Genomic DNA, 21383 nt, shown 5'->3' with positions numbered 1-21383 from the left:
ATACTGACTTATATGTCATTTTAGCAGAACTTTATCCTGCAAATAAATCAGAATCGTTCTGTATAAAATTTTTGTAGATCATAAATACATAAAATAAAATAAAAAAGAACTAGTCTTTTTCTTTTCTTTTCTTTTTTTTTTTTAAGAAATAATGCAGTATTTATTGAAAATTTTAATATTTTCTGTGTTAATATTTAATATAATTTTACCTACATATCAACAAATAGATTCTGCCTTAGATGAAGCCGATACTATGGACGATAATGATGATGATGATGATTGTGCATTTATTTCAGGCCAACGATGTGATCAAAATGGGATTTGTAAATACTGCGCTATGTGTATTGAAAGTTCCTGTATTTTAAGTAAAACTGTTAATAGCAACAGTATTAATTGTAATGCAACTCAGTTTGGTATAAATAACTTGTATAATTGGTATGATTATTGTTTATCAAGTGAAAATGATGAAGATGGAAGTAAAATAGACTTTATTGTTATCGTGTATACTTGAAACAAAAAGTCTAAAAGGAATAATATAAATAGGTTATTGTGCAACAAGTACAGAATGCTATCAGTATCGTAAAAATTCAAATCCTTCTGTAATGTATGCATGGCACAATCTGACATGTAATCCATCGACTTGTATGTTAATAGCAAGCGATGGTGCACCACCTCCAATATCTGAACCACTACCACCACCACCACCACAACAACAACAACAACAACAGCAGCAGCAGCAGCCATCAAATAATAATAATTTACAGAGCAATAATAGTAATTCTCATAGTGAAAATAATAGATCAGGAATAGAACATAACAATAGCCAAAGTTATTATTCTGACAAATCATCTTTTCATAATCCAGCTGTAATTGCATTAACAGCTGCTTGCTGTCTTGTATTAAGCATTGCATTACTATGGACACTTCGAATATGTATAAAAAATAGATGGTGGCCATTTACAAAGCAGCAAAATATAAGAATAGCAAAAGGTAGATTATGGAGAAAAAAAGGTCTGTCAGAAATGGAATCTATCGATCATGCTTCACTCTCTTCGATTCCTAATTCTGCTCCACCTTCTTTTTCTTCTATATCACCAGACTTATCAACTTTACGCCAGCCTCATCAGGCATATCTTTATACAGGTCAACCCTCTTTTTCTTCAAATATATCATCTGATACTTCATCCATTCATAATAATCGTGAGCCTCTTCCTGCTTATTTATCTTTATATGCATCACCACCAAAATATGAACAAGCTATTGTGACTCAAATTCGAGATTTACGTGAAGAGAGCGATAGTTCATCAGTGAATGATTTGTATCATCAAGATGCTGCTCCTATACCTTCGATGTGGGTTCCTGTTTATTTTGCACATACAAGCAATTTTGGAAGACGAATTAATAATCCAAATTTACTCAATTTTGCTCCTAATCATACTATGCCGTCCTATTGGATTCAAAGCGTGACACAGCCTTTGAATCATCAAACATCATTAGGAGATGTATCAAATCCTTTTGATGATAACTACCAAAGTATTGAGCACCAACAAGAAAGTGAATCATAATAACGACAATAAAGAGAGGAGTTAATAAGTAATAATAATAATAATAAAGGGGAAAGGTCTTTATGTATTCGTACATATTATTCAATGCATAAATGAAATAAATTAACATAATCATTAAATAGCTTTGTGCATAAGTTAATATAATAAATTGTATGACAAATATTGAAAAAGTCACATTAGAAAAAAAAAAAAAAAAAACTCTTTTTTCTCATTTCTTAGTTTGATCAAACAATATTATATGAAGACTGAAAAATCCCCTTTTCAACCCTACAATAATTTGCAGAAGTCTGACTTAAGTCCAAAATATAAAAGTCCATCTTCAGAGTCATCATCATCTCAAAATAATTTCAAAGCAACTGAAATAATGAACACTGATTCTGCAATTAGCACACCTTTAAAAAGAAAGCATTCTAGTCCCACTATTGAGCACTCTCCAAATAAACTAACAGAATCATTTTTACGATCTGATACCTTTGCTAGTGATATTAATGTCGATAATGGAGTTAAATGGACAAAACAACATTGGAAGAAACTAGAAGAATATTATGTGCGCAAAAATTATGATTATGAAAAAGCTGCAATTGCTTTTTATTATGTGGAATCTTTAATAACAATTAATTCATCTTCAAAAGATGATCTAGATAATACAACGTTAACATTAAAAGAATTATGGTCAAAGGAACATATCATTTGGAGATGCAAATGTCTTGATACAAGCACACGCTTTTATGGCGGTGTATTACCTTCAGAAAGAATTAAAAAGAGAAAAATAGAATCAACTACAACATCGCCAGCGACAAATAAAATGATTAATAGTTATATTCCAGACACTGTAGAACTTCCAGATCAGATTTAATCGACTCTTTTTCTTTTCTTTTTATATACACATATATATTATAGAACTAACTTTACCTCACCTCTCTTTTCTTCTTCTTTTCTATTGATTTGTAAATATCTTATATGTTAATTGTTAGTTTTTATTAATCTACATGTATTATTAACATAGCATTATGTTTATTTGTACTTCATACTTGTATAATAAATTTATCCAAAACTCTGCATGCATGTATAATAAGGAATTAATGCATTTTTATTAAAAAAAATATATTAGTTAAATAATCTATAGTCTAAATTAATAATAATAATAATAATAAGGATTGCACATCAGTAGTATTATTTAAATTATATACGAAATACAAATATTATACAGAAGATGAAGTAGAGCCTTCATAATGTTTTTGAATGACTGGATTTAACTGTCGTAAAGTTGCTGCTAATTCTTTTGGTATCAATGGTTTTGTTAGATATCCATCCATGCCTGCTTCTACACATATCTCTTTGGCTGATGCTTGAATATCCGCAGTTAATGCTACAATTGGTAATCGACTCTCTTTTCCTGCCTCATAAGCACGAATACGTTTTGTAGCTTCAACCCCATCGCACTATACAAATATATTTATATGGTATCAATATAAGTAATTATCATATTTTCTATATATATATATATATTTATATATACCTTTGGCATATGATGATCAAAGAAACCGATATAAAAATAGTTTAGAGGCTTTTCTCTCCAAAGATTAACTGCTTCTTCACCATTATTTGCGCATTCAACAATAAATCCCATTTTTTCCAGTTGTTTTCGAAGTAATTTTTGAGCTACCATGTTATCTTCAGCAATTAAAACATGCTTATCAGCATACCAAGAGAGCTCATTTTTCTCAAAATAATCAATCATACGATTTCCGAGAGGCATAGGTAATCTTGGTAAAGGTGAGTCACGCTTTTGTCCAAGAACTTGTTCTAACATGCATAAAAGCTTTGCTCTACGTATAGGTTTTGCCATTTTTACTAAACGACCACGTCGATCTGAAGCAGAATTAGTAGCTTCCGCAGCTAGTTTATGACCTTCAGTGGATGGTGTATATAATAAGATAATATGTAATTCACATTCTGGATCATCATCAACACTTTGAAGCTGAGGAGCTATAAAGTTACTAGGCTTAGGAGGAATATCCAAGATTAAAATAGGATGATGCTCTTGAAGGGCTATAGTAACTGCTTGATGTACATCTGCCGTACGCTTTACCTTAAAGTCAGCTAGTAAAGTACGGAACATCTTAGCATTCAGATCACTGTGTGTGGCCAATAAAATAGTCTGATCACGTAAAGCAAATCGAAGAGCAGATGTTTTTGATACATAATTCGTGTTTGGATTACTCTCTTCTTTTTCTTTGTTAACCACAATTGTAAACCAAAAGTTGGATCCCTTTTCGGGCTCTGATTCAACCCCAATCTGGCCTCTCATCAAACGAACAAGCTGCAAACAAATAGATAAACCAAGACCTGTACCACCATACATACGTGTTGTACTGCCATCCACTTGTGAAAAGGGTTCAAATAATTGTTGCTGTTGTCCAGGATGAATACCGATGCCAGTGTCAATGACTTCAAACTTTAAACGAATAAAGTCATCCCTACTTGCTGTCTCAGTATCATCAGTAACTAGATGGCATTTTATAACAACACCACCATGATGAGTGAATTTAATAGCATTTCCAAGTAAATTGGTCAAAATTTGACGCAAACGAGAGGAATCCGCAACAACAGTGTCTGGAACATTGGAATCAACAATATAAGCTAATTCTAATCCTTTACGAGCAGCTAATGAACTTAAGATTTCAATAGTATCTACAATTACTTCCTCTACATTTAACAGCCCCAAGTCTAATGCTACTTTGCCTGCTTCTAACTTTGAGAAATTTAATAAATCATCTATAATTAATTCAATTCGTAAGTAAATATTTTGGTACAAAAGAAAATAATAATAACAAAAAGATAACTAGTTCATCTAGCTATTTTTACCAATAATCTTTAATAACATTTCACAGCTTTCCTTTGCCGTATGTACGATATCTTGCTGTTCAGCATCTAACGCTGTTTCTGACAAAAGTGATATCATGCCATAAAAACCAGAAAATGGAGTACGCAATTCATGAGACATATTTGCCAAAAAGTCTGCTTTTAATTTCATGGCATGTACTGCTGCCTCCTTACTTCTTCGAGCCTCTTCTAAGGCTGCTTTTTGGTTTTCGATCATTCGAACGTTTGCAAGAGTTACTGTTTGAACACTCTTAAATAATAAAGCATTTGTTATCGAGATACCAATTTGTTGAGACAATAAACGCATTACGGTCACATGACGAGACGTTAGAGAACCTACAGCCCCTTCAATGTATATACAACCTACAATAGCAGTCTTATGAATAATAGGTGTACAGATACATGATTTGGCTAATGTAGTACAATCAGAAAACCTTGAATCTTGCTGTGCATCTACGATAAATAAGGATTCTTGAGAATGAATCACATACTGAGAGATACGGGTGATAATAGAATCCGCTTCTTCAGATAGCAACTTTGGTTTTGTGAAAATTTCACAACCGTCTGTTTGTGAACCAACAGCAACGATCAAAAACGAAGCATTTTCTCGAATAATGATAACACCTGATTCAGCACCTGAATTTTCTAAAATAATACCAAGCATTTGTTTCATTAAAAGCTCAAAATTCATTTCACTTGATATAACTTGTGAACTCTTAAGAATGGAGGCTAAATCAACTACATCTAACGATAATAAAGTTTCTTCAGGACTCGAATTTTTATCACTAACATTTTTATCATAATTATCAAACATGTCGGTTGAGCTAGACCTAGGTACGCCCAAGTCACCAATTGATTCACGTTTAACAGAGGGTTGATAAGCCTTAGTTTGTACACTGATTTCCTTTGCATGAACAAAAGAAAGACCTTCCTTTAGCAATGCCTTATATCGTAGCTGTATTTGGGTAACTTTTCCATAAACACCCATATGTTGATAAGCAGAAATTGATTTTTCAATCAGAACAAGTGCGATAGAAGAAAGATCATGTCGAAGATAGAAATCTCCTGCAAGCTCGTGGAAAAGAGCCATTTCAATATTCCATTTGCCTTGTTTAGCTTTTCGAATAGCAAGGTCGTATAATCTTTGAGCCTCAAGCTGGTTGCCATTTAAGTCTGCAATTTCAGCGTCTATACAAGTGACATGTAATTGGATATTTAAGGAATGAGCATGCTCTGCCCATTCAACTAGACGAGTACGACAACTTTCCATTTCTTCTTCTAAATCTTTCTGATTTGCCTTTTTATTTCTGATAACTCGAATAAGACTAATACATCTGAAGAAAAACATTAAATGTGTATAACGAGCTGAAGGTAAAGAATCTGCCATATGTAGATATTGAGAACTAAGTTGGATCGTTGCAGAATCAAACTGATAAAGCCCCAGAACTATTGATTTCATTGCATAATAAAAATATAAAAGAAAACCTACATCCAATTGCTGTGTTTCTATATTTTTGATGAAGCTCGCTTCTTGGAATTCTTTATCGTCAAAAATCAGTGCTTCATCTGTCAACGTTATTTTCCCTTGTATCGCCGAGATAGCACGAATAATGGTGGTTATATATATGATCATGCTAGAATTCATCCTATGGTTATCACTCTCCTCTAGACACATTTTAGCATCACGTAATACATCAGCCATATTCTCGCCAATAAAGAAGCTACCACTGATTGTATATAAATGTGCTAATGTAGCATATATACGATCACCACCTAATAAACCTTGCTTCATAGCTAAACGAGTCATCGGAATCGATTTGTGGTATGGATATTTCCATACACTTAGGAAAGCAGAATAAAGGTAACGAGCACGACCTGATTCAGAATTTCCACCATAATTATTGCAAAGTGCAACACCTATCTCGCCAATTTGCTCACCAAATTTATATGCCTTGAATAATTTCATAACAGCAATACCAAAGAATACAAAACCTACACCAGTCGTAGGTGTTGTACCGTTCTTTAAAGTCTTTATTACAAAGCGTGAACCAACAGAAAGCATAGCCCGCATATCATTTGTCCAGTAAGCCCAAAGACAAAATTCTTCCATAATAGAGAATCGAGTACGAATCAAACGGCTATCACAAACCGGTAATTTTAAAATATTTTCCATGCCTACATTAAGAACTTCTTGACGTGTAGTAGTATAAAGTTGCATTAATTGTTTCTTGTCAAGATTTATATCGATGTCTTTTACACCTAATTCACGCAGGCATTCTAATAGGATAGAAGAGCTCTTGTGGCTACCTAAAGAGGACCAACGATAACGATGTTGTACACGATATGCTGCTGCACGATCAATAGCAGATTGCGCATGATGTAAAATTGCATCAAGATAACCACGGGTTAAATCATAATCCATAAACCAACTAATTTCAGCAAGACGTGTATATAAGTGAAGTGTCTCTACATAATTTGAATCATCGCCATCTTTCCAAGGATCTTCCTTTGTAGACAATAACTGACAAGCTGCTGAATAATAACTAAAGGCCAATTTATGTGCACCTGAGTCGAAAGCTTTGTCTCCTGCCTGTAAAAGTACCTTACGATAGGGTGTTTTAACATCTTCCCCTTTTATAAGATGCATAGCGGCTTTTACATGATCCGCTACCCAAAACTTGTCGACCTTTTCTTTTCTCATGAAATGAACAGCAATTTTTAAATGTAGTAAATCTTGCTTTTCGGGGGAAGCTAACATCATGGCTGCCTGTGAATATCGGTCATGTGTAAATCGAAATTCATCATTATTTACGGTTTGAATATAGCCCTGTTGTAAGGCTGATTGAAGACCGTTAATAGCATCATATTTACGTTTACCACTATTATGAGTGGCAGAATAGGTAGAGGTGGTGTCTGCAGATGATACAATGATTTGCTTCCCGAATCGCTCTTCAGACTCACTGACATCTTCCTCGGAATAATATTCGTCTTCATCATCTTCATCAATACCTTCATGTTCCATCATTAAGTTCCTAACAGTTTCATAATTAAAACTGTTTCCGATAAATGATGCCCATTTTAAAAAGTTTCTACCATCTCTTGGTAATTCCTTTAATCGACGAACTAAAAATTCTATACTCATATCCCCATTTGTATCTTCTTTCATTTCCGATAAAAGTGCTTTATCGATCTCTTGTAAATTATATTCCCAGCGTCTCTTTTCCCAAGTAAAATAAATTAAATTTTTCTTTTCTAATGTCATGAGCAGTTGACAAGCGTAAAAGGGATTTCCATGAGTTCTTTTATAAATAAACTCAATAAGAGGAGCTAATAGAGCGATATCTATTTCTTCATGTCGATGCATAGTGGCTCGAACAAGCTCCATAAGAGCTGTTTGGTCTAAATTTTCAATTTTAACGTAGCTTATGACTGCATCTTCATTAGATAAAAGTTTTGTAATTAAATTAGATACTTCATTGTCTCTATAAGTTAAAATAATAAGAAAATCAAGCTTTGATGAGATAAGAGAATTTAATAACTCAATAGATGCTTCATCTACAAAATAAAAATAGTATTAGAGTAATACAGATTTTTTCTTAAAAATATATATATAAAGATTATTATGGGTAATTTTACTATTTTTGTTCATTTACCTGCTTGATGTAGATCTTCCAAAAACTTTAAATTATTTTTTAAAAAAAATGACGTGATATAAATTAATATTTGGTAAAAAAAAAAAAAAAAAAAAAAAAAAAAAAAAAAAAAAAAAAAAAAAAAAATACACACACAGAAAAATACAGAAAAATACAGAAAAATTTACATATTAAATAATAGATAATTACTTACCAATGTTACGAATTTAAAATTGACCATCACTTGAAAAATTTCAATAAAGGCAGAATGAAATCTTAACTTAATCTCACCACCTTCCATATCCCATTCACAGCCTGTAGTTGAAGAAGAATTACTACTATTTGCAGCTCTTTGTAATAATGGTTGATCCAAAAAAGATGCTAATTCGGGTACGTTATCAACCAAAAGAGTAGGTAATTGAACAATTGTTTCAACACCTAACTGATTTTTGAGCATCTTTCGAAAACGCTCAATTTCTGTTGTAGGCTCAGTTAAGATATTTTTTAAAAAGATAGATAGACATCTTAAAATACAACCATAAGGCGTCGGCTGTCTTGTATCAAATTTGGCTACAGCAATATAGCCATATTCTCGAGCAAACTGTTGAATATTTCTAATCAATGTTGATTTTCCAACACCTGTATTACCATAGATAGCTATAATCTCAGTTGGTCTCTTTCGATTATGATGTACTTTATTCGTACTTTTTTGACCATTAACTGCTTCATTTCTATTGTTAACACGTTTATAAGAAGGTGATTGTTCTTCTGTTGTGAGTTTGAATGGAGTAAAAATAGCAGCTGCTGTTGGTGTAGTACCATCTGAATTTGCTCTATATCTTCTGATATTAAATCCGCACATATAAGCTGTCCTTCTTATAATGGCATTAATTAAATTTAATTCTTTTGTTCGTCCAAAGCATCCATTATTGGGTAAAGTAAAAATACTAGCAATATCATATTTGCCCAAGGGAAAAGGTGAAATTGTAGCTGTATTACTTTCAAGTTGCTTTAAGCATTCTTTTAAATCTTCTCTTAAACCATGAGCACTTGTATATCTTTCATCTGGTGACTTGAATAATTCATAAATATATATATATATGTGTATATGAATTTAATATATATATATACATATACATATATACCTTACCTTATTAGTTAATTTTTCAATAATCATTGAAATAGCTACAGGTGTTTCTGGACGCACTTCATGAACAAAGGGTAACTTCTTATTTAAAACATTATGTACAATTTCCATAGGGCTGTTATGAGCAAAAGGTAATGTTTGAGTTAAAGCAACAAAAAACGTAATACCGAGACTATAAAGATCAGTACGATGATCAGGCTGAAATGATGTTCTACCCGTTTGCTCAGGGCTGACATAAGTTAATCTTTGTAATAAACTATTAGCTCCATTACGTTGTACTGCCTTTCTCCAACCTTCTGAAGTTAAACTTTGTTCAAGACTATGAGAGCCTGAACCAAAATTCCAAATTTTTACTGAACCATTCTTTGGCCATAAAAAACTATTTAGTTTAATTTCACCATGAATAACTAAAAATATACACACATATACATAAATATATATATGAGTAATCATGAATAATACATTATTAACAAAAAAAAAACTTACTTTGATGTTTATGTATCATTTCTAAACAATTACAACACTGGATTGCAAACTCTAAAAACTTTTTTAAAGAAATGTATGGCTTTACAATATTCGTAGTCATATTTGTTGAATCATTTAAAGCAATATAGGGCTGTTGGTTATGTAAATCAGTTATGGTATAGTTTGGTTGGAAATAGTGAGTTAAGCAGTTATCCAAACAATCTTCATAAATAAATGCAATCATATCATTGTTTGTACAAGTTGCCTTGTCTAAGGGCTTACATAAAAGCTCTTTAGACGATGATTGTTTATATAAACGTTGTACAATATGATATTCTCTTTCTAATTGTAATGGTTGGTGTGACAATTTAGCTATCACTGGCAATTTATCTCTGTTTCTACAAATAGGATTATTATTAAATTTTTCTGTAACATGAAAAAATATAGTATTTACCTAATACCATGAGCGATAACTACATTATCGACGCCTTCTAATATTGTAGGTTCTTCAAAATGGTAACCGGTAACTTTGATTACTGATTCTAGATTAGTTGAATTGAAAAACGTTTTCATTTATATTGTCATGTATAATTTCAATTATGACAAAAAAAAAAAAAAAAAAAATGGCAGGAAAAAAAAAAAAAAAACTGAAGAAATTAGTGAAATAAAAAATCTTGATAATGTAATAAATATGCTATAAGACAATAGCAATAGTGAAACTGTGTTTTCCCTGAAAATAACTTGCAAACCCGACATGTTTAAAACAAAAACAAAAAAAAAAAAAAAATTATCTTGATTTATCCGATACATACCAAATAATCTTCAGGCAGAAGCATTATTATTTTTTTTTTATACTAATAATATTAAAAATAATACAATTGTTTCCTAGTTAAAGAATTATACACACAAATATGTATATAAAAAAAAAAAAAAAAATAAAGTTCCTTATTCATAAAATGAACATCTTGCTATTATTAATATGTATTTATTATTCTTTTGTGTGCAGTGAAACTATCTCAAGTTCAAATTATTTATCGTTAATCACAAAAATGTTATATTGCTTAATTTTAATTTTAGTGGGCTGTTACATTAATCGATGTTATAACATGGAATAGAATAAAGAACATTACTCAATGCTCACTATCTTGAAGCATAGTTTCATATTAAGGACATCAACTTGATAAAGTACTTATAAACCGTTTATTATTTGAGTCATTAAGAATATACTTTTTAGTTACAATTGGAATATCAAAATAGCGTTTGAAAATCTCCTTATTAATGTAAAGATAAAATCCGATAAGCATACAAGTTTTTTTTTTTTAGTATACTTGCATATTGGTATAAAAAAAATAAACTTTCAAATATTTTAACAAAAAAATAATCCATGATTATAATTTTTTTATTTATTTTATTCAATTTTCAAGTTGAAGAAATTTATTTCTTGGAAGCCTTGGCAGCAGCCTTGGTAACCTTACCGGCACGGTCAACCTTTTCAACGGACTTGATGACACCAACAGCAACGGTTTGACGCATATCACGGACAGCGAAACGACCAAGAGGAGGATATTCAGTGTAAGCTTCAACACACATGGGCTTGGAAGGAACCATCTTGACGATAGCAGAGTCACCAGACTTGACGAACTTGGGAGCATCTTCGAGCTTCTTACCGCTACGACGATCGATCTTTTCAATCAATTCGGCGAACTTACAAGCAATGTGAGCAGTGTGACAGTCAAGAACTGGAGCATAACCAGCAGAGATTTGACCAGGGTGGTTCAAGATAATGACTTGAGCGGTGAAAGAGGCAGATTCCTTAGCGGGATCGTTCTTGGAGTCGGAACAGACGTTACCACGACGGATATCCTTGACAGAAACGTTCTTAACGTTGAAACCAACGTTGTCACCGGGAAGACCTTCAGCGAGGGTTTCGTGGTGCATTTCGACGGACTTAACTTCAGTGGTGACGGCAGAAGGAGCGAAAGTGACGACCATACCAGCCTTGATAACACCAGTTTCGACACGACCGACGGGGACTGTACCAATACCACCGATCTTGTAGACATCTTGAAGGGGAAGACGGAGAGGCTTATCGACGGGACGGGTAGGGGGATCAATAGCATCGATAGCTTCGAGAAGAGTCTTACCAGTCTTGGAACCAGCCTTGGTTTCCTTGGTCCATCCCTTGAACCAGGGCATGTTGGTGGATTCATCCAACATGTTATCACCGTGCCAGCCAGAGATGGGGACGAAAGGAACAGACTTGGGGTTGAAACCGATCTTCTTGATGAAGTTGGAGACTTCCTTAACGATTTCGTTGTAACGAGCTTCGGACCACTTGGTGGTATCCATCTTGTTGATAGCAACAATCAATTGACGGACACCCAAGGTGAAGGCAAGAAGAGCGTGTTCACGGGTTTGACCATCCTTGGAAATACCGGCTTCGAATTCACCAGTACCACCAGCAATGATAAGGATAGCACAATCGGCTTGAGAGGTACCAGTAATCATGTTCTTGATGAAATCACGATGACCAGGAGCATCAATAACGGTGACGTGGTACTTGGGGGTTTCGAACTTCCAGAGAGCAATATCAATGGTGATACCACGTTCACGTTCGGCCTTAAGCTTATCAAGAACCCAAGCGTACTTGAAGGAACCCTTACCGAGTTCAGCAGCTTCCTTCTCGAACTTTTCAATGGTACGCTTATCAATACCACCACACTTGTAAATCAAGTGACCAGTGGTGGTGGACTTACCAGAATCGACGTGACCAATAACGACAACGTTAACGTGAGTCTTCTCTTTACCCATTTTGATAAACTATATAAATGGTTGTTTAGCACAACTCGATGGATGGATGGATGGATGAATATCGTCTTTAAATCTATACATTACCTTTAGTGGATAGAAGTTAGGGAGGGAACACAATATGTTCTGAACTCTAGAAAATATTTAAAAGGTCAGAAAAAAATTCCATGATAAAAGGAGTCACTATTCCAATTCCGCTTCTATCATCGTCACGTTTAGACGCAGAAAAAATTAGTATGCGGGCCGGAGCAATTTATTTTATGCAATTTCGTTAAAGGGAAAAGAAAAAATAAAAAAAGCAAACCAAAGTTATGAATATATTCTCATTTGATAATACATAAATTTGCCAAATGAATCATTTAATTAAAATAAGCTTGTTATTAGTCATTAAAAATATATATTTCTTTATTCTAACTTTTAAAGGATTTAGCCATCGAATACAGCTGGATCTACTTTAACACCAAATTGTCTAAACATCTAGTAAGTGTTATTAAAAAATTAAAAAAAAAAAAATAGTAATTAGCTAAGAAATCCTTCTTATTCATTTCCATTATAAGCTATACCTCATCTCTCATTCTTTCGTCTAAAATATCTTCTAAACCTCGAGATTTTTTATCAAAAAGTAATTTATTTGCAGCATTTTTAAGTCTAACTAACCAGAATCCTACACTCATTAAGAATAATGTACACTCAAACACAACGGATCTCCAACTAAGCCAAGATCCTTTCTTTTTTGATAGACCTAAAACAGCCCAACGAGCCATAATATTGATTCTGTTAATTGGGCTACCAACTGCTTTATTATTTGCTCTAACAATATTCATATTTCTCGAAATAAAAATCAATTCTCTCGGGAATAACGCTTGATCATATAAAAAGTTTTTTATCCGTTCCTTCATATGCGTCTGTAATTCATACATTTCGTTTAAATCAACTTTCTGGTCTATATGAACTGCTTTTTTACCAGAAAAGGGTCGTTGTAGCGTGATTGTTGCAAACATCGTAGCATCATGTATACCCCATTCCTTACATATCTCTGACATCCTTGGTATATCCAACATGAATAATGCCTCCCATAATTGGCAATACTCTAAACGGAATCTAATTTATTTGTGAGTAATACTTTTTTTCGTTGTCTTTTTTTTTTTAAAAAAAAAAAACTTACTTTTCTGCTTCCTGAATATAAAGTCCATGATCAATCAACACAACCTGAATTTGGTTCTTATTATTTGGATTTTTTCGTACTAATACATTACCAGGATGAGGATCACCTAAATAATATAATTTATATTAAGTATCCAGAATCATTTTCTTTATATATATATGCATATATTTATTCGTGATATTTATATACCATGCACAAATCCACTACGAAATATTTGACTTGCAAATACTTCTATTGCTGTTTTCATGGCTGTTGTATAATCAATGCCATTTTCTTTAAGAACTTTTATATCTGTTAATTGAATACCGTCTATCCATTCACATACTAGTACTCTTTCAGAACTATATTCATCATACACTTTTGGTACATAAACTCTATCTTTTAGTGCTTTCTCTTCTTGTAAATGCTTCCATGCTTTCTTTGCATTGCTATAATTATTTAATCTTAATCAATATATAAAATAAATAGAGGGAGAGGGAGAAAGATAAACTTTACTTTGCTTCAATTTTGAAATTGGCCTCCATTCTCATGTGCTCTTCAATATAGTCACTTGACCAAGACAAAGGTAAATCAAAAATATGTTCGTATAGTTTAAGTAAAAGGCGAAAAGCAGCTAAATCCCAATCCATTTGTTTTCGAATTGCAGGTTTTTGAATCTTGACAGCTACAAGATCGCCATTTTTTAATTTTGCTTTATGGACTTGAGCAATGGATGCAGAAGCAACGGGTATCGTGTCAAATTCAGCAAATACTTCATTTGGATGAAGTCCATTAAAATCTTCCATGAATACGCGTTCAACCGATTCGAATGGAACTGCAGGAGCTGAATCGAATAGTTGTACCGCTCTTCGTTGATAGGCTGAGGGTAAAACAGCTGCTTGCGTACCTATCACTTGTCCAACTTTAATGTACAATCCAGCGTTACGTTCAAAAACATCGAAAACACGATTTGCAGTTCGCTCATGTATTTGTTCAATTTTCATTGCTTCTTCTTTTGTATGTCCAGGTTGAAAGTTTACTTTATAATCAATGGCTAATGCAATACCATTGTAAAACGTTCTTACGTTTCTTGTTAAAACTTGTGCTTCTGTATTATAATCATATGTGAAGATGCCTGTACCAATTAAGCTGGTCCCTAATGCTAGTCGTATTGGCGTTGAGTGTAACAACCGTCTTGTAAAAAAAGACATTTCATGAAGTACAATAACGTATTGAAGGGATAATAATTATAAAACGAATCAAATAGGAATTTTTAACACTAGTAAAATAATAATAACGTCACCCTTTTTTCATTACTATTTAAAGTTAAATATCTATTTTTTTTTTCTCCTTCATCTAGCAAAGACTGCTTAGATCTTGATAAACAATTTTTTTTTTAACCGTCTATATTAAGTGTGGAAAAAATAGTTTCTAATGAATCTTGCATATTACTTTGTTTAGAATGTCTGTATTTAAATATAATATTTCTCTTTTATTTGCTACTAAGACAACTTGACAAAATGAAAGTAGAGTACAATTATCATTTTTATTTATATATAAACATACTACGCATACGACAAAATAGAGTCTTTTGTATAAAATAGAACTTATTCTATAGTGAGTTGTAAACACTAGTAAAAGGTTAACAGGCTGCTACATATTCTTTTATTATTATTGTTATTAGTTTAATGATGCTACTCTGATAAATGTTACAGTAATGGCTATAATATTTCCAGTATCTATTTTTTTTATTTTTTATTTATATGGGCTGAGTCTAAAGTCATTTATGCAGCAGCAAGATTAAATTAAATAATGATGAGCATAACACGTTTAAACAATCTTTTTTTTTTTTTTTTTAAAAAAAAAACAACTTGAATTGGGCATAATATGTTAAACACTCTCTTTAGGGTCAAAGGTAGAAAAAAAAACCCCTCCCCGAAAAAGAATAATACGTTGTTTTCGGATGAACTCAAGACTGGTTAGAAAGCTTTATATATGTGTATATATCAATTAGATACAAATTTGAAAAGAAGCAAGATAATTCATAGACATATTTGCATGCAAAAACTTCAAACTTTTCATTAGAAAAAAAAAAAGAACAAAAAACACGCCATGTTCGAGATAGGCATATTATTATTTCTAACAAGGGAATGAAGAAAATCTGATGGCAACTAGTTAGTATCTCATTGAATAATGGATAAATATATTTCGCAATCACGTTGCTACAGCACCTTACAGCTTTGGTATGTTAAAACATCATAACAGCCTATTATTGCAGGTATAAAACTTCTTTCAAAACATAGACACTAACTGTGTTTTATATATAAAAGTAAACATATTGTATTGAGGTTAAGAGATCAATACTAATTTATTACTTTGTAAGTTTCAAAGCCATGAACAATCAAATCCTCATATTCTACCTACCCTTATCTGTCCAATCATGTTCTTTACAGTATATTAGTGGTTTCTATTCTTACACTCTTAAACTTTACAGTATCTTTATTCCTAAAGACTATAACTGGAATTTATATATTGTCTTGATAAATTTGCCTTATAGTGACCAATGCATACTCCTTTATCCTTTGCGATATTTAGATCCTGTAATATTTCTTAGTAGTTAATTTTCTAAACTCATCTATTCGAAATATATTTTGAAAAAGAAACCGATTCTTTTTTCCTTAAGGTCTATCATATTTAATACATTAGAATTATGTAAATTGTCCTCTATATTTACTAATGCAAGATAAAAATGAATTTTGTTGCATCTCATTATAGTCCTTTTTTTTATGGCTTTTAAACTATTTTTATGACTACAGATCTTTATTAATAAAGTCTTTAATAGAAGAAGCAACTAAAACAGTAATTACTAGGTTTTTTTTTCTTCTTCAATAATTTAAATATAAGTTGACAGCAAAAATAAGTTGCATCAATTAACTAAACAAAATAGAATTATCAAAACTTGTTCATTCTTTCTTTTTATTTTGATTCTGTGAATTATGCTACTTTTTCATAGTCTTCGTTACTTGTGATAAAAAAAAAGGATACTACTTTTACTTCTATTTAATACTTCAACTAAAGATTCTTCCATGTACTTTCTTCAATAAATATGTATATGTATATAGATATTGTATCTATTATAGTATCGTTCATTTACAAAATAATGTGATTAATTGTTTAAATTCATTAGCTCTATTTTTAGTATTAGTGAAACCTCCCTATTCCCAACTTCCCCTTTATTCTTAATGATATCATTCTCTTTTGATCTATGATGTGTGTAATTCGAGTCACTAGGGTCTACATAGAAATAATAAAAGAGAGGGAAAAAAAAGTTCATGTTTTCTATTTATTTCCTTTCTTTCTTTCTTTTTATCATTATTTGTATAAAAAAAAATGCCAGCAATTACAGGTAGAATTATGTTGTCTCTCTTATTACGTAGACCGTATAACTGCAATAAACCAATTACTTCAAAGATATTTGCTAGTCAGTATAAAAGTTTAGCTTATTATACAACCCTATCTTTACCGAGGAAACTATCTGCAGTACCTGAACCAACAGGTAAGCATATAGAAAGAAAGAAAGAAAAAAAAAGGCATAAAAAAATAAAGGTTTAATTTAGCATCTAGTTCGTCTCGTACAATAGCAAGTCATGATTCAACAAGGTATGTAAAGATGAAATATATATATGTGCATTATTTATTTATTTAATAATTGATTATTATAACATATAAGAGCTGAAGAGATTAAGGATGCAAAATTAATCTTTAATCAAGCATGGAAAAATATCGAGAATCACTATGGAAAAGAAAATATTCATTTACCCAGAGAATTTATATTTTTAATGGGAGCACCTGGGTAATAATAGAATACATGTAATAAATAAATAAACAAACAAACATAATTAAATAATAAATATACATAGATCTGGAAAAGGCACCCATACCAACTCTATATTACGTGCACGTGGTATTACTAACTCTCCTATTACCGTCTCCCAATTACTTCAAACACCTGAATGTAAAGAGTTAATAAATCAAGGTCAAATGATATCTGATCGATACGTGATTGAGTTACTTTTACATGCTATGCTAAATTGCTCTGATCCAACTGTAGGTGTTCTTGTAGATGGATTTCCTCGTACTGATATACAGGTTGAAGCATTGAAATTATTATATGATCGTATGACAGAACTGAGACGCGAGTTCTGGAACACAGACAAAAAGGATCAATTTCCGTAATATATATATATACATATTTATATAGTAAATTAATGTTAAACTTATTATCTCTATTTAGTCGACCTGTATTTCGTATTTGTGTACTTTATGTTGATGAAGAGATTTCAGTTCAAAGACAAATAGCAAGAGGTAAAATGATTCGTGAACATAACATGAATGTAAAGAAAACTGGGCAAGGTGAAATTTGGCCTGAGCGTGTAACAGATAACGATGAAAATGTAAGTAAGTAAAAAAAAAAAAAAAAAAAAAAAAAAAAAAAAAAAAAAAAAAAAAAAAAAAAAAAAAAAAAAAAAAAAAAAAAGGAGTATAGTATTATTATTATGTTCATTTACTAATGAAGCTTCTTATGTGAAAAAAGTTAATTCGTGAAAGATATGCGATATTTAAAGCACATTATGGTTCACTCTTAAAACTATCCAAAATGTTTCCTTTTCGTAAAGTATTAACTATTCATAGCGATCATATAAATTCAAGTTTTTTTTATTATTATTACTATTATTAATAATGACGATAATAGACCTGATCAATGCAACAGATACTATTAGAAATGTGTTACAGATTATATTAAAAGAGTTTGAATATCAATCTTCACTAGAATTAGATTCAGAGACTTATGATTCAATTTCTCATATTCCTGTTGCATCACAGATTGGAATTCATGCTCGTCAAGTAAACTAATATACCTGTGTATAGTATCCTCTCTAACAGAGCATATATATATATATATAAATATTTATTTATAGGATTTAATCAGCCGCTTAGAACATTATCAAGATATTGAACCAGCTATGTTAAAAAAGGCTATTCATTTTATCGATAGTAATGTTATGCCTCAAGTTCATCGTCATTCTATTTGTGGACATGTTAATATAAGAACGTAAGTATAATCATGATAGTATGCATGTATTTATATTAACATATTATTATTATTTTTTTTAAAAAAAAAAAAAAAAAAAAAAAAAAAAAGTGAGGAAGCTTTAATGGGAAATAATCATTTTGCTGCCATAGTTATGGATGTATTATCGGAGCGAGGTTACCATGTCTCTCTTGATCGACGTGCTCATCATATACCTACACGTTTCGACCTTAATACAGGAAGAATTGAATTAGATACACATCATATATATATATTAACTGTAGAATATCCAAAACATTATATTCGTCCTTTAGAACAAAAATTTGATTAATTTATTTATTTATTGTTATAAAACAAAATAATCCTCATGCTCTTCTTTCCATTTAATCCATTTTGCCTTTAACTGGTTTTTAATATCGTTACTAGCAAAGATAGCATCAATAGAACGATATGAAATTCTAAATAGCTCTTCACGAGTTAATTTAAATGCTTCACCGGCTAATCTATATTCATTTGAGGAGTCTGAAAAGAAGACACCTTTATCATCAGTCTAGAAATAAATTGATAGAGATTAGTTATTTACAATAATAATAATAATAATAAAGTCACTTTACACATATAATAAATGGATGATTATCATAGAAGAGTTCTTTAAGGTGATGTACCTCATAATTAGGGACCGTCTTACATAAGATATTAGATGTCATACAGATTTCAATAGGGATATTTTGGTCATATATCATCCTTCGACAATAATCATTTAGTATTGTTGCATGACCTAAGCGATCTGGTTGAATTGATAATAAAGAGGGCGCCTCCATCAAGTTTTCTTGTACTTCATTAAAATGTAAAGTGATAGGAAAACCATACTTTTCTTTAGCTCTCTTAAAGGCAGGTTTCAAATTTTCAAAAAGCCCTGCTCTTACATCACCACAAAGATCAATACCTACAATGTTATTTGTGTCCCTGAAAGCAACAGCTAAATCTACGACCTCTTCTGCTTCCTTTAAATCGTTTCGACGATCAATGGATAGAATAAGTTTAACAATAATGTCAATCTCCTTTTCTTTTTGTGTTTCCTGGATTGCAGATAAAACTGCAGCAATATAGGATTTCTTTGTCATGCCTTATCATTTAGCATAATAATAGATGAATAACGAAGTTGTTGCTATGGTCATTTTTTATTGATTTATTTATGTTGTAATACCTGTTTCATCATTCTTTCTTGGTGTTGTTCTTAACTCTAAATATTTTACACCATCTCTCGCAAACTCATAAATAATATCACGTGTTGCCATCCGAACACTTTCTTCATCGTCAGTAAGTTGATAAATGAAATGAAATAATGGAAAGAAACTAGATTTCCAAGGGAAAAACAAAAAAAAAAAAAAAAAATCAGTCATTTTGATGATCTATATAAAAAATAAGAATATACTTTTACTCATCAATATTTTCGAGGGATTCAGGAATTTTAAAATTAGCTAATTCAGGTTTATCTATTTTCTTTCTTTCAACTAATTTATACAGGGTAGTAGGACTTAAACTACCATTAATATGAGCATGTAGTTCAATCTTTGGCAATTCAATATAAAACTGATTTAGAGACATGTATTGTATGTGGATGAATTTTTTTTTTCTTCTTAAAATGACAGCTTATCACAAACCGTATAAATAATATATTTTCCAAATAAGTGAGAAAATATTTTTATTAAAAAAAAAAAAAAAAAAAAAAAAAATAGTCAATTGAAAATACTCAATAGCTGTAACGCCAATGGATGATTTTTTTCCCCTCTCAATTAAACTCGAGTCAGTGATATACGGATGCTTCATTTCCTGAGGAATTTGAAAATATTGGTTCGAAGAAGGATGCCAGTATCAGAAACTTTATGGAAAGCGGTCAAAGGCTTTCATTCAAAAAAGATAATCCAAGGTCAAGTATCGAGAAATAATAAATAGAAACTTGCTAATTATTGAGGATTGGAGCAAGACAGAGATGATTTTTTTTATGTGAGCCACAAGGTAATAAATATGAAGTTTCTTGAAAATGGATGGCATCCACTTGAAACCCCACCAACCGGAGAGTAATTAAGAAGAGACACACACAAGCTATTGTAACTACACTTCCCACTAGGGTGATGATATTGCACACGTTCTTAAGAACAATCCCTACAAGATATGTTACATTAATGGATCTCAAGACTCTACAGCAAGTGTTAAAAACAAAAAAATAAAGCTTTGGTTCTAATAATCATAAAGAAATGCTCATTTTATCTCTAGAAAGTGTACTAGTCATTATATGCAATTCATTTATAAAAACTCAAACAAAATGGGTGAGATAGAAATAGCCGGGTAAATAAGTAATCTATTCTATGTAAAACCCTAAATAGAATAAAATGGACATGACATGCAACAAAAGGATTATCACATATAAACATAGATATTGATATAATAATACTATATAAGCAGTAACTAGATTGCTTCTATTCCGTCTAATGTATTAGATCAAAAGAAAGATATATTAGAGTTCAATAGTAAAATACACGCATCTTTACTACCTTTAATATCTTATAGTCGAGAACGTTAGTTCAGTAGAATAGATTCTTGACCATTGAATAAGTATCAATTTATTATACAAATAGCAATC

The 21383-nt window shown here is 31.4% G+C and overlaps 8 protein-coding genes across 8 annotated transcripts; 4 read left to right on the top strand and 4 right to left on the bottom strand.

The window, feature by feature from the left end:
- Nucleotides 1-675: 675 nt before the first annotated feature.
- BX663DRAFT_517869 (uncharacterized protein) lies at nt 676-1749 on the top strand. Its single transcript, XM_051528780.1, has 2 exons — nt 676-1621; nt 1688-1749. The coding sequence occupies exon 1, from the start codon at nt 1023-1025 to the stop codon at nt 1563-1565; it is 543 nt and encodes a 180-aa protein (XP_051380491.1). The 5' UTR covers nt 676-1022; the 3' UTR covers nt 1566-1621; nt 1688-1749.
- Nucleotides 1750-1776: 27 nt separating this feature from the next.
- Nucleotides 1777-2694, top strand: BX663DRAFT_517868 (uncharacterized protein). Its single transcript, XM_051528779.1, has one exon. It carries the CDS (start codon nt 1804-1806, stop codon nt 2419-2421), a length of 618 nt encoding a protein of 205 aa, XP_051380490.1. The 5' UTR covers nt 1777-1803; the 3' UTR covers nt 2422-2694.
- A 73-nt stretch (nt 2695-2767) lies between these two features.
- Nucleotides 2768-10268, bottom strand: BX663DRAFT_439281 (uncharacterized protein; the record flags this gene model as incomplete). The annotated part of the gene is made up of 8 exons (XM_051523325.1): nt 2768-3007; nt 3085-4343; nt 4434-8006; nt 8105-8129; nt 8322-9155; nt 9234-9637; nt 9717-10093; nt 10150-10268. 8 exons carry the CDS (start codon nt 10266-10268, stop codon nt 2768-2770), a joined length of 6831 nt encoding a protein of 2276 aa, XP_051380489.1.
- A 736-nt stretch (nt 10269-11004) lies between these two features.
- Nucleotides 11005-12507, bottom strand: BX663DRAFT_517864 (translation elongation factor EF-1 alpha; the record flags this gene model as incomplete). Its single annotated transcript, XM_051528778.1, has 2 exons — nt 11005-11025; nt 11126-12507. A coding segment is annotated over one exon (1378 nt), but the record flags the coding sequence as incomplete, so codon positions are not given.
- An 87-nt stretch (nt 12508-12594) lies between these two features.
- BX663DRAFT_458717 (ABC1 family-domain-containing protein) lies at nt 12595-14909 on the bottom strand. The gene is made up of 5 exons (XM_051523906.1): nt 14164-14909; nt 13858-14096; nt 13669-13774; nt 13067-13604; nt 12595-12980 (listed from the first exon to the last, which is right to left on the bottom strand). Exons 1-5 carry the CDS (start codon nt 14856-14858, stop codon nt 12930-12932), a joined length of 1629 nt encoding a protein of 542 aa, XP_051380487.1. The 5' UTR covers nt 14859-14909; the 3' UTR covers nt 12595-12929.
- Nucleotides 14910-16930: 2021 nt separating this feature from the next.
- BX663DRAFT_158731 (uncharacterized protein) lies at nt 16931-18063 on the top strand. Its single transcript, XM_051521632.1, has 5 exons — nt 16931-17203; nt 17265-17307; nt 17378-17500; nt 17568-17706; nt 17804-18063. Exons 1-5 carry the CDS (start codon nt 17038-17040, stop codon nt 17807-17809), a joined length of 477 nt encoding a protein of 158 aa, XP_051380486.1. The 5' UTR covers nt 16931-17037; the 3' UTR covers nt 17810-18063.
- BX663DRAFT_439375 (uncharacterized protein) lies at nt 17827-18561 on the top strand (the record flags this gene model as incomplete). Its single annotated transcript, XM_051523332.1, has 4 exons — nt 17827-17879; nt 17942-18101; nt 18242-18317; nt 18401-18561. 4 exons carry the CDS (start codon nt 17827-17829, stop codon nt 18559-18561), a joined length of 450 nt encoding a protein of 149 aa, XP_051380485.1.
- Nucleotides 18562-19344: 783 nt separating this feature from the next.
- BX663DRAFT_439283 (uncharacterized protein) lies at nt 19345-20347 on the bottom strand (the record flags this gene model as incomplete). The annotated part of the gene is made up of 3 exons (XM_051523326.1): nt 19345-19865; nt 19947-20095; nt 20181-20347. The coding sequence occupies 3 exons, from the start codon at nt 20345-20347 to the stop codon at nt 19345-19347; spliced, it is 837 nt and encodes a 278-aa protein (XP_051380484.1).
- Between the last annotated feature and the right edge of the window lie 1036 nt (nt 20348-21383).

Source organism: Cokeromyces recurvatus, assembly GCF_025118155.1.
Source record: "Cokeromyces recurvatus strain NRRL 2243 chromosome Unknown BX663scaffold_23, whole genome shotgun sequence".
NCBI classification, from domain to species: Eukaryota; Fungi; Mucoromycota; class Mucoromycetes; order Mucorales; family Mucoraceae; genus Cokeromyces; species Cokeromyces recurvatus.
Note: the sequence above shows the minus strand (reverse complement) of the source record. Positions and strands in the feature narration are given on the sequence as shown.